The sequence below is a fragment of the Tenrec ecaudatus genome, chromosome 2, assembly GCF_050624435.1.
Source record: "Tenrec ecaudatus isolate mTenEca1 chromosome 2, mTenEca1.hap1, whole genome shotgun sequence".
NCBI lineage: Eukaryota > Metazoa > Chordata > Mammalia > Afrosoricida > Tenrecidae > Tenrec > Tenrec ecaudatus.
In genome coordinates, this window is record NC_134531.1 from 196,323,738 (window position 1) to 196,340,264 (window position 16,527).

Below are 16,527 nucleotides of genomic sequence, written 5' to 3' on the forward strand. Positions count from 1 at the left end.
AGGGAGGAGATGAACCAGGCAGGGTGCAGGGTAGCAACGATGAAACATAACTTTCCTCTAGTTCTTGAATGCTTCCTCCCCCCACTATCATGATCCCAATACTACCTTGCAAATCAGGCTAGACCAGAGGACGTACATAGGCACAGATAGCAACTGGAAACACAGGGAATCCAGGACAGATGACTCCTCCAGAACCAGTGATGAAAGTGGCGATGCCTGGAGGGTGGAGAGAATGTGGGGTAGAAAGCGGGAACTGATTACAAGAATCTATGTATAGTCTCCTCCCTGGGGGAGGGACAGCAGAGAAGAGGGCAGGGGGAGACATCAGATAGTGTAATATATGACAAAATAATAATAATTTATGAATGATGAAGGGTTCGCGGGGTGGGGGAGTGGGGAGGGAGGGGGGAAATGAGCAGCAGATATTAAGGGCTCAAGTGGAAGGCAAATGTTTTGAGAATGATGATGGCAACAAATGTACATATGTTCTTGACACAATGGATGTATGTATGGATTGTGATAAGAATTGTACGAGCCCCCAATAAAATGATTTAAGAAAAACAAAACACGGCCATCACGTCAATTGACACTCCTGCAGCTGAGCCTGCGTGGGATTTCTGAATCCTCACGGAGCATCCAGCCTCGTCTTTGTCCTGTGGCTGGAGGGTGGAATACTAACGGAGTGGTGAGCAGCCTGAGCCTCAGGGCCACCACTGCTCCTTGCTAATGAGGCCAGATTAGCTCCTTGCTAATCAGGCCCAGATCTCCCCCATGGAGGCAAGACGAGGCTGGAAACCCCCCAGCAGGCACATGGCTCGGTGTGTTTGCAGCCAGAGTGGCTGGCCCATCGCGGCGTGGGTACCCTCACACACTTTATCTGCCGTGGCTGGTCTGACTGTTCAGATGGCCAGTCTCTGGGCAGCTGCAGCCCCGGTGATGCCTGTTGCCTGCTCGTCTCTGTTATTTGGGAGTTAACAGAGCCGAGAGGTTCACTGTTCAGTGTCTCTATGTCAGCCATCACTGCTGCCTCCAGGAGGCCTGGTTGGGGTCTCACAGGAGCCCAGGAGGATGTGGGCAGAGGAGACGGGGAGGGCGTGTCTGGGCACAAGGAAGAGGTGTGGTTGCAACGTGTAGTTTAGGAAGGAGACTTGGACCCAGCTCAGTGTGGATGTGAGGAGCCTAAGCCTCATGCTGCCCAGGCCTGTGTTCTGAGTTACACCGCTTCCTCTCTGCTCTTTTGTTCTGGAGACGTGGGGGGCCTTGGGGCCCTGAGGAGAAGCACCCAGGGCTTGGGCCAGGGCCCTCTGAGTCTGAGCTTCGGCTGGGGTTGGGCTGCACGGGCAGGGCTTGGGGCCTGGGAGCTGGAGCTACTTTTGTCTCCTCCCAGGCTACGCTCCTGTCACTGGGATGTGCCACCCAGTCCGCAGCTGTACCCTGAACCATGAGGACGGCTTCTCCTCGGCATTTGTGGTGGCCCACGAGACAGGCCACGTGTAAGTGGCCTGGGATTCCTCGTTCTTCGCCCACAACCCCTTGCCCACTTCTCTTCTGTGCCCCTGCGAGGGGCCCGACCTGTGGAACTATTTATAGGAGTTGATGCTTTGTGGTCCCAGCTCTTCAAGGGGTAGGCCCATTTTTGATGGAAGGAACGGCTCAGGTGCCTAGGGCTGGGGGGGGGGGTGGCATGGGGGCGAGCTCCCACATGTTCCCCTTCAAGCCTCCCCGCCCTGCCCTCCAGGAGAGAGAGAGAGCAAGGGTTGCTGACCCCCTTGCTTAGAGGACTAACAGGGAGCTGAGGAGACCTGGCCCCAGGTGGGTGAGCCAGCACCTTCCTGCCAGTGCACCAGGAAATGTCACAGAGGGGCAGGCGGAGAGGGCGCCTGGTTAGCTCGGACTGCGACTTCAGGCTGGGCACAGGAACCCTGAGGACTGGGCTGGACCAAGCCTTCCTTTGGTCTCCACCCCAAATGCTGACCCCCAGCCTTTGGCTGTGAGAAGCCACCTGGGCCAGCACTCTGCTCCCCACAGGCCCCAGTTAGAGGCTGTCTGAGGAAGTCTGCTAGGTGAGGCCCAGGGGGCTATCTTGATCTCTGTGGGCGGAGTGGGGCATGGGCAGAAGTCAGGGGAGGGTCCATTGTGTCTGCCCGGGCTCCCCCGCAGGCTGGGCATGGAGCACGACGGGCAGGGCAACCGCTGTGGCGACGAGGTGCGGCTGGGCAGCATCATGGCACCCCTGGTGCAGGCGGCCTTCCACCGCTTCCATTGGTCCCGCTGCAGCCAGCAGGAGCTGAGCCGCTACCTCCAGTGAGTACCAGCGCAGCCCCAGGGGTCCCTGCAGCAGGGGGAGGCCTAGGGGGAGGTCCACCAGCTGCGGGTTAAAGGGAGACAACCCTGGTGTCCACACTCCAAGCCCCTAGGACCTGGGCCCAGCTGAAGCCCTCCCACCAGCTGGCTCTTCAGTCTGAGGTGGAGGGGAATGGCGGGTGGCGAGAGGCAGGGCCACCCAGCTGCATCTTTCACAGGTCCTGAGATCCAGCCCGGCCAGGTTGGAGGATCTCATACCAAGGAAAAGAAAGGCAGCAGGGAAACGGAGGCAGCACAGGGAGGCAGGGTTGTAGGCAGGCCCTCGACAAGAGGTAGGGGGCTCAGCTGCCTGGCGATCCACATGTACCCTTTGCAGCTCCTATGACTGCCTGCGAGACGACCCCTTTGCCCATGACTGGCCAGCGCTGCCCCAGCTCCCGGGCCTGCACTACTCCATGAACGAGCAGTGCCGCTTCGACTTCGGTCTGGGCTACATGATGTGCACGGCGGTGAGTGTGCGAGCCGCGGACACGGGCGTCCTGGCAGACTTCAAGAAGGCAGGCTGGGTGGGAAGCCAGCCATGAGATGGTGGGGGTGGGCGGGGGTGGGGGTGTACAGGAAGGAATGAGATAGGGGCTCATGAGAAGAGGGCAGAGCAGTCCTATCAAAGTTTCAGTCTTTCCCTCTGCACCCACGCAGACCTTACCTAGCAGGCATCCAGTGCCCACCTGCTTGGTCAGGCATGCTCCCAGCAGGAAGTGCCAGGGCGTCACGTGCTGTGATCAGGAGTGGCACGGCACAGTGAGGACCCAGGAGGGCCCTCTGAGTAGGGTGGAGAGTCCAGGAGAGCTACCCCAAGCAGAAATGGGCCTAGGGACCAAGTGGGAGGATCCAGCACTGCGGAAGGGAGGACGTCCCTCGTCCCCCTCACTGCACAGGCCTATAGGGAAGACCAAGCAGCATAAGAAGGAGCAACAGTCATTCCCTGGGGCCGAGTGGAGGGCAGAGCTGTCGCCAGGGCTCTGACAATAGGAACAAGGGCATTTGCTGCCCTGTGCCTTCCCTTCCTGTCTGCTATATGAAGTCAGCAAGCAAATACTCCCACTGGGCAGATGAGGATGCTGAAGGCGAGATTAGGGAGGCCGCCTCAGACCACACAGAGACCAAATGGGAGAGCTTGTGTTCTGGTGCAGGGGACCTGTGTCTTGAACGACTGGCTAAAGGAACGTGGGGATCAGGGGGCTCCATTCTCTTGGGAATGAGAATTCTGGGAAGGTTTTCCCAGGAGAATGAAGTGGTGAGATTTTCATTTCGGTGGGTCCCTGTAAGGAGAGAGAGCTGAGTGGCCAGGAAAGGAACTATTGTGAAGGCCACAGGACATGGGCCAGATGGAGGGCTCAGGTCTGTGAGAGGAGACCTTTTGGGAGGTTGAGGGGAGGGGGTATTAGGCAGGTATCATGGCAAGTGGGTGGAGGGTGCCCAAGGACCCACTTGTGGCAATTTCTGCAGCCAGGATCCCTGAAGGGCTAAGAGATACCCACCCAGCCTTCATGCCGGGCTAGGGGCTAAAGGGACAGAGCGTAGGGACACTGAAGCCACCGCACTGTATCTGGTTCTCTGGGCTCCAGAACCAGCCATGCAGGCTGGTAGCGGCCCAGCTGGAGCAGCGTGGGCAGGGTGGCCTGACAAACCACTGCTACGTGTGTCTTGCAGTTCCGGACCTTCGACCCCTGCAAGCAGCTGTGGTGCAGCCACCCTGACAACCCGTACTTCTGCAAGACCAAGAAGGGCCCCCCACTTGACGGAACCATGTGTGCTCCTGGCAAGGTGAGTCAGGCGGAGCATGGCAGGGCAGAGGGCAGGGCCCGCGGGCCCCAGCTGGGGCCTTCTCCGGAGACCTCTGCTGTTCTCTCCTGCCTCCTTTGGAAGAGCTCCCTCATATCTGCCAGGGCAGCATACCTGTGCTCATGACGTGCTGTGTTCTGGAGCAAACCTGGTCTCTGAGAGCTCTTCTCGTTGTGCTCCAAACCCGCCCAGCACCTTCATGAATCCTCTACTCCTCGGAACGCTTCCAACTCCCATAGAAGGTTCTGGAGTCCATACCACCTACTGTCACCCATTGCACACTATGGACACTGTAGGTCACCTCATGGATTGAGAGCTCTCTGAGGCCTTCACTGGGGTCTGAGTGGCCATTGAGTCACCCGCTAAGCACACAGCTTTCCTCGCCATTCCCCGGCGCCTACACGTTTGCCTCTTGTCGGGCATACTTGCTCCCTGTGGTCGCACGACAGCTAGCTGCTCCAGGCTGACTGACAGTGCCACAGAAAGAAGGCCAGCTTCTCTCCTGCCATTCCTACCCACATTTCAGATCAGATTCTTACTGGTTCATAGGAGGTTTTATGCAGTTCCTGGGCCAGCCACTTGCTGGGGATTGGCTTATGTAGATTAGTCTCAGCACTCCTGAAGTCATAAAGATTATCTTGGGATACGGGGGAGGGAGGATGCCATTGTGTACCTCACAATTTGATGTTGAGAAACAAAAAAAACCCAAAAAAACCCAACAACCCCCAAACCACAAAAGAACAAAAACCAAGCAAGCTAACTCCCATCAATCAATGGTGACTCATAGTGATCCTATAGGACAGGGTCAAACTGCCCCTGTGTGTTTCACAGACTGTAGCTGTTTAAAGGAGTGACTGGTGGCTTTGAACAGCAGACCTTGTGTATCGCAGTCCAACAGGTTACCACTATACTACCCAAGTTCCTTTGGTCACCCTCCAAATCATCTGTGTCTAGAGACCCTATGATACAGATTTCCAGCCCCAATTCTGAGGATTTGGGGTTCAGTGGGAATTGCTCCATTTGTTGTTCTGATTGTGGTTGTTGTGGCTGATTCTATATTGTATTCAGGTTGACGTTGACGATGAGAGAACTGCCCCATAACGTTCCCTAGACTGCCATCTCTATGAGAAAGCTGGGGTGTTTTACTCCCTAAGAGTCAGTCTCAGAAACTCCTAGAGGGTCACTGGGAGTCGACAACGACTCGATGGCAGTGAGTTTGATTTTTTTAATTCCTATGGAAGCATACTTAGCCTTCACCTCTATACCAGCGAGGAGCCAACGAATGGCTTTGAGAAGAGAACAAGTCAGTTTCCCAGGAAGCCAGTGATGCTTCATCTACAAAGCCCTTCCCTGGCGCGGGCTCCTTCCCAGGCCATTGGAAGAGCCTAGCGACATCTCCACATCAGCACACGATTTCACCAATGTTGCAGAAGTAAGAGAAGTTTAACAATGATGAATTACGATCTGTTCATTCTCTTTAAGAAGAACACTGAGGACACGTTTGATAAACTCCTCTGAGCGCATAGGAATTTTCAAAAAGGTCATTGGCCAACATGAACTATACAAAATCCAAAGGGAATAAAAAAAGAAATATAGTAGACACGGTAATCATAGACTCACACAGTCCCTCATGACATCTGTTAATCATGAACTGGCTCAAAATTTACTTTGTACAAAGAATTGAACTTTATCCAAAGCATTTTGGCCTTTATTCCTGCCCCACCCCCGCCCCAAAGAAAACCCTAGAACTTTGGAAATCCACGGGTAAATGAAGTGCCTTTATTACTTAAAAGGAGCCATCGTTGGTGGTTTGAACCCCACTCTGCTCTGCAGGGGGAAGATGGGGCAGGCTGCTTCTGGAAAGATTGATAGCCTTGGAAATCCCATGAGGCTGTTTCACTCTGTTCTATTAGGAAGCCTGGTGGCAACCCTGGGTTAGTCATTGTGTTACCTGCGGGGTTGGCAGTTCAAACCCACCATCCACTCTTTGAGAAGAAGATGCAGCTGTTTGCTCCCATAAAGAACAACGGCCCATGCGGTCACTATGGGTCCGAATGCACTTGGTGGAGGTGGGTTTGGTATATTGTCGCTTATGAGTCCCATCAGAATCATCTCAACAGATACCCCACCTCCAACCCCTGACCTCCTAAGGATTGGTGCAAATGAGTAGAGGAATTGGCCAAGCCACCTGGAAGCCTGACCCCAGGGAGTAAGAGAAGCTGATTCAATCATGCAAAATGTTAGCCCATTGTTTATGTCCTCCTCTGTGTTTCCTCCTTTTCTCCTTAAAACCTCATTGTATATAGTCTGAGATGTGCCTTCCCGTTAGGCTGACCCTCACCTGTAAACGGCCCCAATAAACCTTCCATGCTGGAGTTCTTTTTGTACCTTGAGGATGCTGAGAACTCCCACTGCCCCTCTGACACACTCCCCTGTGGGCTGGCATCAGAGTGGCTGTGGGCATTTTGAGGCCCTGTCTCAGAGGGAATTGGGATTCATTTATTGGCTTACTTACATGGTGCTCAGTCTCTGCGTAGCTGCCATCCCTACCAGTAGTGTCCCTCAGGCTGGGCAGACAATGTTCCAGGGGAAGTCATCTTCTTAGATCATTGGAGAGAAAGGTGCACAATCCCTACTGGAGAGCGACTGTTCCTATAGATGCATTGCTTTTGGAGGGGCATCAAGAAGGGTGTCTTATAGATGGAATATTTTAGGCACAGATGCAATTTGAGTGTGTTTTTAAAGGCAAGAGCATCACAAAACTGTCTGCTTTAGAAACGGTTCAAGCTTCACAACAGAAATATAACAAAAAAGATAAACTCACTGCCATTGACTCAAGTCAATTCTGACTCCTAGCGACCCTAGAAGACAGAGTAGAACTGCCCTTCAGGACTTCTGTAAGTCTTTATGGGAGTAGAAAGCCTCGCCTTTCTCCCTCCGAGTGGCTGGATGGGTTCAAACTTCTGACCTTGGGGTTAGCAACACGGGCTCCATTATGCCACTAGGGCCCTTACCAAACAAACAAAACAAACCAAATCACTGCCACCAATCATTGCCAATTCAAAGCGACCCTATAGGACAGGACAGAACTGCCCTTTTGAGTTTCGGAGGCTGCGACTCTTTAGGGGACTGGATTAGGAAACCTCACCTTTCTCCCTCAGAGAGGCTGTGCCTTCAAACTTCGAAGGCCGTGGCTTTGGTTTATTCACCATGTTGATAAAGTCTCAATACACCCCAAAGTTTCGAAACAACGTTCGAAAGTAGTTTTGGGATGTAAAATGAGAGCAAAACAAGACCCCTGATCTGGATATTTATAGAAAGGATGCCTTCTTTTCTCATTTCCAGACATATTTGTAAAGGGAAGGAGAGAACATTTTGATAAAAAGGAAGGGAATATGAAACAAAACTAATAAAAACGAGTAAGGAAATCCATAGAAAACAGCTCTACGTTCAAAGTGTGAATTGCAACAAGTCAGGTTTGAGATCAACCCCAGAGCTATCACTTCATGAGGAGAAAGAACGAAATATCAAAGCGAAGACAGAGGCAGGCTCTTGGAGTGTGTGACAAGCCAATCAAGGAAGTGCCGGGAGTCCAGCGAGCACACGGGGAAAGCATTTAAATTCCACTCGGGTTGGACGTGCAGCGTTGACAACATCAAAGACCATCTGAAGCTCAGAATATCCCACTACCATAAGGGCGCTGACAGCACACTGGTTACGGCTGCTAATCCAAAGAGTGTTTAAAAACATGCTTTTCCCAAGAAAACTTAAAATATGCACCATGAAAAGAAAGTGGTTAGCAACTTCTCCAAATTCGATCATCATGTTCAAAGACTATCATCAGCTACTCTCTAACTTACTGCTAATAGAAAAGGACTATTCCCGTCAATGAGCTAGGGGAAGGGGCGAAGCGCCGCAGTGCGGGGCCAACTTCAATCACTTGATCTTAGCCAAAAGGCAGAGAAGCATTGGGCCAACTTAAATCAAAACAAAACTAAGGTGATTTCTAAATTCACATCCCATACAATTCACCATTTAAAGTGTAGCACTCACTGTTTTTATTTAGTCAGTTCAGAGTCATACAGCCATCACAACAATCTAATTTTAGATGATATTTGTCACTCAGAAAAACCCCATTGGTTATCACTTCATTCTTCCTACTCATGCCTAGGGAACCTTTAATCTAACTTATTTCTTATAGATTGACATTTATTTCAATAGATTCACACCAATGATACTCTTTTTTGGACTTCATTATCTCACTTAGCATAACATTACAAGATTAATCCATGTTGTAGCGTTTATCAATCTATTCTTTTTTATTGCCAGACCATAATCAATTAGATGGAAATTCAATGTTTTATTTATCCATGTATCAGTTGCTGAATAACTGGATTGTTCCCGTTACCAGGAAGAATGCTGCAGTGAGCATTTACGTACCAGTTGTGTGTGATGTGTGCTTTCTTTCTGTGTAGAGGGATATAGACAAGTGAAAGGAACCCTGTTGTGTAGTGATTATACGTTAGGCTGCTAACCTCGAGGTCATTAGTTAAAAACCACCAGTCACTCCGCGGGAGAAAGACGGGGCTTTCTACTCCCCCAAAGAGTTGCGATGTCAGAAACTCACAGGGGCAGTCCTGCCCTGGCTAGAGGATCGCTGTGAGTCATCGTCACTTTGATAGCAGAGACTTTGGTTCGACTTTTATCCAAGTAAAAATGTCGGGTCTTACAGTAACTATATTTAACATCTTGAGCAACTTCCAGGTTGTTTCTCAAAGCAGCTGCATCATTTCACATTCCCATCAGCAGAGTATGACAGTTGTAATTTCTTCATATCCTTGCCAAAAACTTATTATGTCCAGACATCGTTTTATCATAAACATCCTGTGGGTATTTCTTTGTGGTTTGGACTTACATTTCAGGAGTGACTAGCGGGGTGGAACCTCTTTTTATGTGCTTATCATTCATCTGCATACCTTCTTTGGAGAGATGTCTGTTTAGATCTTTTGCCCTTGTTTTAAAAATTAGGTTATATATTTCCTTGTTATTGAGTTGTAAGAGGTCGTTACATATTTTGGAAATAAACGCTTCATCGGATCCACAGTTTGCAAGTATTTTCTCACTGCTGTGGGCCATCCTTTTGTCTTCCCTCTTTTCGACATTTTTTATGATTTATTTTTGTTCTGAAAAAGTGTACACAGTGGAGCTTACACCAAATCCACAATTTCTACTATTTCTACAATTTCATTGAAAACTTCATGTAAAGCACAATCATGTCGATTGTATTCTTCAAGTTTTGCACCTTGTCCTCACCTCCTTTCCCAAAAATACTTCTTCACCTTTAACATGAGCGTAATGCCCTCTAAGTTTCTTTTCTAATCTTTCAAGTGACTTTTGTCAACTTGATCCCATATAGCTAATTCTTTAAAAGAGCAGGCTGTCAAGCACACATTCTTCATTAAATTACACGGCCATACGTGCCTACAGGAGTACAATTTGTCTTTCCTGAATCAGGAACCTTAGTTCTCATGTAGGAATGACATCGTTGTACTTACCCATCAAGGTTCCTATTGAAGCCATGGGCTAAGCCCATACTTGTCCTCCCGATTGCCTTCATCCATTCTTTCGTCCGGCATATTCACATGAAGATTTTTAAACTCTTCGAACGAGCTTTATTCGCTTTCACTTCTTTGTGTGCAAGGTTCACTGTGTGGTATGCAGTTGCACAAAATCGATCGGTGGCACTCAGCGTGACTTCTCCAGGGCCTTTGTCAATCACTCGCTTCTGGGAAAATGAAGAGCTTGACCATCAGTATTTGCTCTGTTGTCTCTTCAAGAATTTTTACATCTTCTCTTAAATTATGTAAATGTCCTGTTAGTAACTGATAGAGATTCATGTATGTCTTTAAATTTACTTCTGAAGCTTGAAGAGTGTGGCTCATCTGATGAAAATACTGCATTTTAGGTATTTTTTCAAACAGCTATCGCGACGAATACATACTCTGGTGTTTGCCTTCTGTTGGTGATGTTTTGGGGGGTCTTCCCGTGGTGAATGGTCTTCAGCAATATTGCCTAAGACAGCTAGAACCTGAGTGTACCGTTCCAGAACTGCTCTCACTGGTACCGTGAAAGGCGCTGCAATGCGTGATCATTACCTAGCTGTGCTTTGAAAACTGCCCACCAGTTAAGTAAGCATCAAACGCACTGCTGTTGGGTTGATTCCAACTCACAGCCACCCTATGGAAGATTCCCAAGGCATTCTGAAATCTTTACAGGACAGACAGCCTAATCTTTCTCCTGTGGAAGTAGGTGGTGGGTTTGAACCTGGACCTCACAGTTAATAGTTCAAGGCTTACCTTACACTGACACCAGAGCTCCTCACCAGTGAGTACAGCCTGCAAAAAAAAATTTGCTTTTTTCTCCTGAACGGTAGGGAGGGAAAAATCAGCTACTTCTGAACAGTCATCTGCTGTGCTGCATTCTGCAAGATTACTGCACAACACATGATATCAAAGTAGCATTTCATTATCTAAATGTTCTGCTGTAACACTTTGTCATAGGGGCGGCGTTGTCATAGACTGGCCCGAGAGAAATAAGCAAATTTGAAAACTTCACATAAATAATGGAGTATTTCATTTGCAATTTCTTTACCAGTATGACTTTTAAAGCTAGTAAATGTGACTTATCACATTCCAACTGTCAGATTCGTATTCTGAAACAATAATTAGCTGGTCTGTATGAGAAAGATCAGAAACAGACACAGCAGATAAACTGAAATATACTTATTTCACTGAAGATAGTTGGTCAAACTTTATCTCTTAAGTTTATTAATTCTTTACACATTGTTTGAGACATATGCAATGGATTTGCCTTTTCTGTGTCTCCATATTTTGAGATGTAACCTGTTAAAAATGGATCAAACTGGGCATCAAGTTTAAGTAATTCCCCTAAATTTCCATTTTTGGGGAAACTTTCCTTTCCTTTTCAAGAAGGCAGCCCATGCTCAGCGATCGCTGTGTTGACAGGATACAGCATTGCAGAACGGCTTTCCAGGACTGACATTGTTCATTCATCTGCTTCTCAATTCTTGAGCTGAGCCCAAATCATGTCTTCATTTTAAAATTGACATCCTCTGCGAATTGAACTGTGTTCATGTTCATCAATCCTATTCAAGTTGCATGTCAATTGCTAAATATATCCATCGCGAATTGAGAATGAAATGATTGAGGAAAACAGTGTAGAGTCGGTTGGATAGAGAATACTGCAACCACTCTGTCTTAGAATTCTCAGCGTGAGTCTTGCACTCAGGAAACCTGGTCTGGGCACAGCACTTTGTTCACTAACCGTTTCAACGAGTTTGCTTTTGAGTCACAAGAGTGTCAATCAGTCTCTTTCAACAAACTCAGTCATGAAGGGAAATAGAAAATAAAACACACCTACAATTTAAAAATCTAAATAGTCACTTGTTTTTTCAAGGAATTATTTAATTTCCATACAGGGATATATATATGTAAATATTCAGATACAATATGTGTAACATTTCAATAAAAGCCTCTTTTTGCTTTTACAGAAGACGAATTTAAATACACATTGTTGCAAAACAGACAAGTATTTTGCACTAAAAATAAATACTTAATTTTGTGTCCTGTTACTGTGCCCCAGACTTCATTTATTAGCAAATATAGACTCATATCAACTACTGTTCCCTGAACAATAGGCAATGAAAATGAAACTGCCCGATACATAAAACTTCTTGTGTTAAATAAGTAACAGTGTTTCCTGTATTTTTAGATATTTGTTATGTTCGTGTCATATTAACTGCTTCAGCATGTGAGTATTTTGTTAAATGTATGCTAGCTTGCATTTCTTTATGCCAAACATGTGTTAAAGTTATAAGTGTTATTTAAAAACTCTAGGTAACTGTTGTACAGCCAACGCGCTGTTGTTAAATGCCCAGTTGGCCCTGCCTCCCAGCACCCTGTGCACAGCAGGAGGAAACATGGCCTGGTCCGGCGACAGCCTCCCAGCTGTGAAAGCTTGAGCTCATGGTCGCAGCCTCTGCGTCATTCCATCGCCACGAGGTTCTTCCCGTTTGTGCTTCCTCTTCCAGGCATGGTGTCCTTTTTCAAGGACTGTTCTCTCCTGATAATGTGTCCAAAGCATATGATAGGAAATCTTACCACGTTGCCTCTAAGGGAGCATTCGGCTACACTTCTAAGGCAGACTCATTGAATGCATTGCAATGGTTGACTCTTTGAATGCCCTCACTTTCGCATGCCACTAGGGTGCCCATTGGTTGTTTTCCAGAATGCATGCAAAGAATGATCCCTTGTGCTGATAGCCGGGCAAAAAGCATTGCTGACACTCCTGCCTAGTGTTGCTGGTTAGCAGAGATGAATGCATTTCTCTCAATGCGGGTCACACACCTGTTATCTATAAGCATAGTTTGCTTACTAGGTGAAGGGAGCAAGAGTTAGAGTTGACAACCCATTCCACTTCCTGTTCATAAGGAAAAAACTAGCATATTCTCAGGGACCCTCTGAGATAAGGGATTTCAGTTTCTTGCAGGCGACTATAGGAAGCAGTTGTCAGTGAAGGTGTTGAAGTGGTAGGGCTCATAACTTGACAACTTCTCACCCAGGCACCCTAGTGACGCACCATGAACTTTATTTCCAGTTGGTACATTCTCACTCACTAGAACTAATAATCCACTTCATTGACTCCCCTGCCAATTCCCTCTCCAATGTGAGGGAGGCTCACTTTGCCTTGTATTCTCTCTGTGTTGCTTTGATCAGTGTTCTTTATTGTCCTTTTCTGGGTTCTAATATCCATTGCAATGGCTACCCAGAACTCACAGACACAGTTTATGATGAGTTTATTAAGGGAAGTGAAGTTGCAATGCCAGTGAGAAGCGGGGTTGAGTTGTTTATCAGGGAGTAGTACACATTTTAAATGTCTGCTCATAATTACCCAAAGTGGCATACCTCTCCATTGTAAGCCTCAACCCAAAGACGTGCAGCGCAAGCTCCCTGAGGTCAGTGCCCAGAGGCACCCGCTCCAGTGAGCCTCAGCCCAAAGGCACTCAGCTCCCCTTCTGCGGGTCAGCAAGCCGTTTGCCCAATGAAGTGCCTACAGTCACCTCAACCTACAATGCCAGCCTCCTACGCAAGAGCACGCAGTTCTACGTGCGCATGGGAGAGGAAGGCCACCACTGCTCCTTGTCCTGGCTTCTGCCTCTGCTGCTGCTCCTCTGATGGTACAGCCATCTTCTAATCCAGGAGGGTCACTGTGAAGGTGGCTCCGCTCCAAAGTAGGTGCTCCACTGCTGGCACTTACTGGTAATGAGACCCTCTCCCTACTCCTCAGCGGGCTCATTTTATACTCAGCTGGATGGCATTGCAGGGAGTCCTCTGTACATTCATCAGCATCTCCCCCACCTTTTACAGACCCCTGCAGGGAAATGTCACATGTGGGAGTGAGAGGCTGGCTACAAAAGCCACGTTAAACATTCCCTGCCACTGTTTGGGGTGTCTGCCGTTCTTTGCTTTGAAAACAATGGCTGGCCCTGTTTTGTTGATGCTTATCTTGTCATATGCTTACCTTTCTTATTGGGGAACCCACCCCTCTGGAGCAGGGCGATCCCCGTACAGTGCTCTTGATTCGCTTTCATTCAGAGTGAAGGCTGGGGTTGGGGGGCCGGGGGAGAGGGAGCTTTGGTTTTCTTGACAGGAATAGATGGTTTGGAAACTTTCCTTTGAGGGAGATGAGAGATGCCAGTGCTTTGCCTTTCTTGAGATAACTACACCCCCAAGACGAAAAGTCAGGGGGCTATGGAGGCCCATCTTTTCGGATGCATCTGCAAAGAACTGATGTTCTGTCATATTGAACTATAAGTGAAAGGGGAGCAAACTGGGGTGCAAATACCATGGGCTTTCATTGTTCTCACCCACATTTAGTGACGTTTCCAATAAATCTTTCATCCTTTTCTGTGTGCCTTTAGGACAATTTTCAGGGACTTTAGATAGCTGTTTTTGTTTGTTTTTAAACTAATCCTCATGAGTGAAATGGTCGTTTTCCTAGGAGAGCTTGCTCTAAGCGCCTCACATCATCCTTTGGAAGCTGGCATTTGCTCCCCGCCTCTGTAAGTGTTTGGTGGAACACAGCCAGTCCCTTCCGTGATGGGCCATCTGTGGCCACTTCATGTCCCAAGGCAGAGTTGTGTAGGAATACAGACGTAATAGTTTACCAAACTTAAAATATTTACTATTCAGTACTTTACAGAAAAGGTTTGCTAAGAATTGAACACATGATTTTTCTTTTCTGTTTACAAAATGTTATATTACAAACTAGTGACATATAAAGCTAGAATGAAACAATGTGCAGTCAGAGTGTAGGGAAAATCACAGTCAATTCATTCATTCATTCATTCATCACTGTTCTCTATATTTTGTCTGTGATTTTGCCAGCTTTAAAATGTTTCATTTTGGTGATATATTTTGTTATCTAACTCACAGGACCATTTTAGACATAATTTCCTATTTTTATCATGTTTCTTAGTTCATAATAACTTTACAAAATTTTGTAATACATACTATTTTGCAATAGTCTTATTAAACTGGGGCCCTTAATTGTGTAAACTTCTTAGTAAGTGAGTGACTAAGACGATGAAAGTTGTAGCATCGTGTCTCTTACATTCCAGTCCTGAGGATCTGGAATGTAGGACTGGAAAGAGTCTGAGGACAAATATCGAATGAGGTAGGAAGCATCCGAAGAGGGTGCACAGAGTATGCAGGGTCGCTGCACCAAGAAGAGCTCATCCATATTCCACCTCTTCAGGGGGCAGCATCTGAGCAAGGAGCAATGGTGTTGAAGGAAAAGTCGAAGCTGCACTGAAGGCAGTAGCCAAAAACAAGGCTCCAGGAATTGAGGGAATGTCAACTGAAACGTGTCAACGAGCTGATGCAGCACTGGAAGCGCTCACTCACCTACGCCAGGAAATTTGGAAGACAGGTCCTTGATCAACTGAGGGAACAGATCCATATTTGTGTCCTTTCCAAAGGAGACCCAAAAGAATGCTCACCTTCTAGACCACCATCATGGATATCACATGCAAGTACAATTTTTCTGAAGATGAATCAACATCAGCTGGTTCAAGCCAGAGGTGCCGGCTTGATCCAGAAGAGGACTGGAAACAAGGGACATCATTGCTGATGTTAGAGGGCTCTTGGTTGAAAGCAGAGAAGACCTGAACGATGTTTACTTGTGTTTTTGACTATGCAAAATCCTTGACTGTGTGGATCATAAAAATTATGAATAGCCTTTAGAAGAATGGAATTCTAGAACACTTAATTGTGCTCATGTGAAACTTGTATATGGATCAAGAGGCAGCTGTCCGAGCAGATGAAGGGAATACTACATGGGTTAAAGTCAGGAAAACGGTGTGTCAGGATTGCATCCTCTCACCATGCTCATTCGATCTGCATACTGCTGGACTGTATGAAGCAGAATGCCTTATCTGGACTGGAGGAAGGCTTATTAACAACTTATGATATGCAGATGACACAATCTTGCTTGCTGAAAACAACGACTTGAAGTCCTTGCTGATAAAGATCAAGGATTACAACCTTCAGTATAGATTACAACTCAATGTAAAGAATCCTCACAAATGGACCCATAGGCAGCATCGTGATAATGCAGAAGCAGTTGAAGTTGTCAAGGATTTCATGTGGGTTGAATCCACAATCAGTGCTCTTGGAAATAGCAGCCAAGAGCTCAAAGGATGCATTGCATTGGGTAAATCTGCTGCACAAGACCTCTTTCAAGTGTTGAAAAGGAAGGATGTTACTTTGAAGACGAGGGTGGCCTGACCAAAGCCATGGCATTTTCAGTTACCTCATTTGAATGTTGTGCAAGTCTGGGTACTTTAGAGAAACAAATCCACAGAAACTCATGTATAAGAGTTTTATATAAAGGTTAAGTGCACATAAAGAAAACATCCCAACCCAGTGCTGCCCAAGCCCACAAGTCCAACATTAACCCATTAACATATATGTCCAACACCAATCCACAAAGTCCTCCTCCAGCTCACAAAACAGACGCAATGATGCCGACTGCGGGAGGAAAGCCGAATCAGTGAACGTGTAAACATCTCAGCGCTGGCAGGGGTCTCCACATGGCTGCTCCAGCATCCAGGGCTGCTTCTCCTCAGGGATGTCTTGCAGGAAGTTAGCCTTGCCAGCTGAAGCAGGGAACTGGCCAAGGCAGCTGCACCCTGGTCCGACCATAACAAAGCAAGAAACCCGAGAACTCGAAAGACGAGGGTCACCGAGCCAGCCATTTATCTCTCCACCCTTCAATTGACCCCACATGTGTTTATTG

The 16,527-nt window shown here is 47.4% G+C and overlaps 1 protein-coding gene across 1 annotated transcript in view; it reads left to right on the forward strand.

Moving 5' to 3' along the window:
• ADAMTS2 (ADAM metallopeptidase with thrombospondin type 1 motif 2) overlaps nt 1-16,527 on the forward strand; it is a 335,165-nt gene that overhangs the window by 267,279 nt on the left and 51,359 nt on the right. The window contains exons 7-10 of the mRNA XM_075542120.1: nt 1,388-1,493; nt 2,161-2,304; nt 2,681-2,813; nt 4,018-4,131. Coding sequence (XP_075398235.1) covers nt 1,388-1,493; nt 2,161-2,304; nt 2,681-2,813; nt 4,018-4,131 — 497 coding nt within the window. The remainder of the gene's footprint in view (nt 1-1,387; nt 1,494-2,160; nt 2,305-2,680; nt 2,814-4,017; nt 4,132-16,527) is intronic.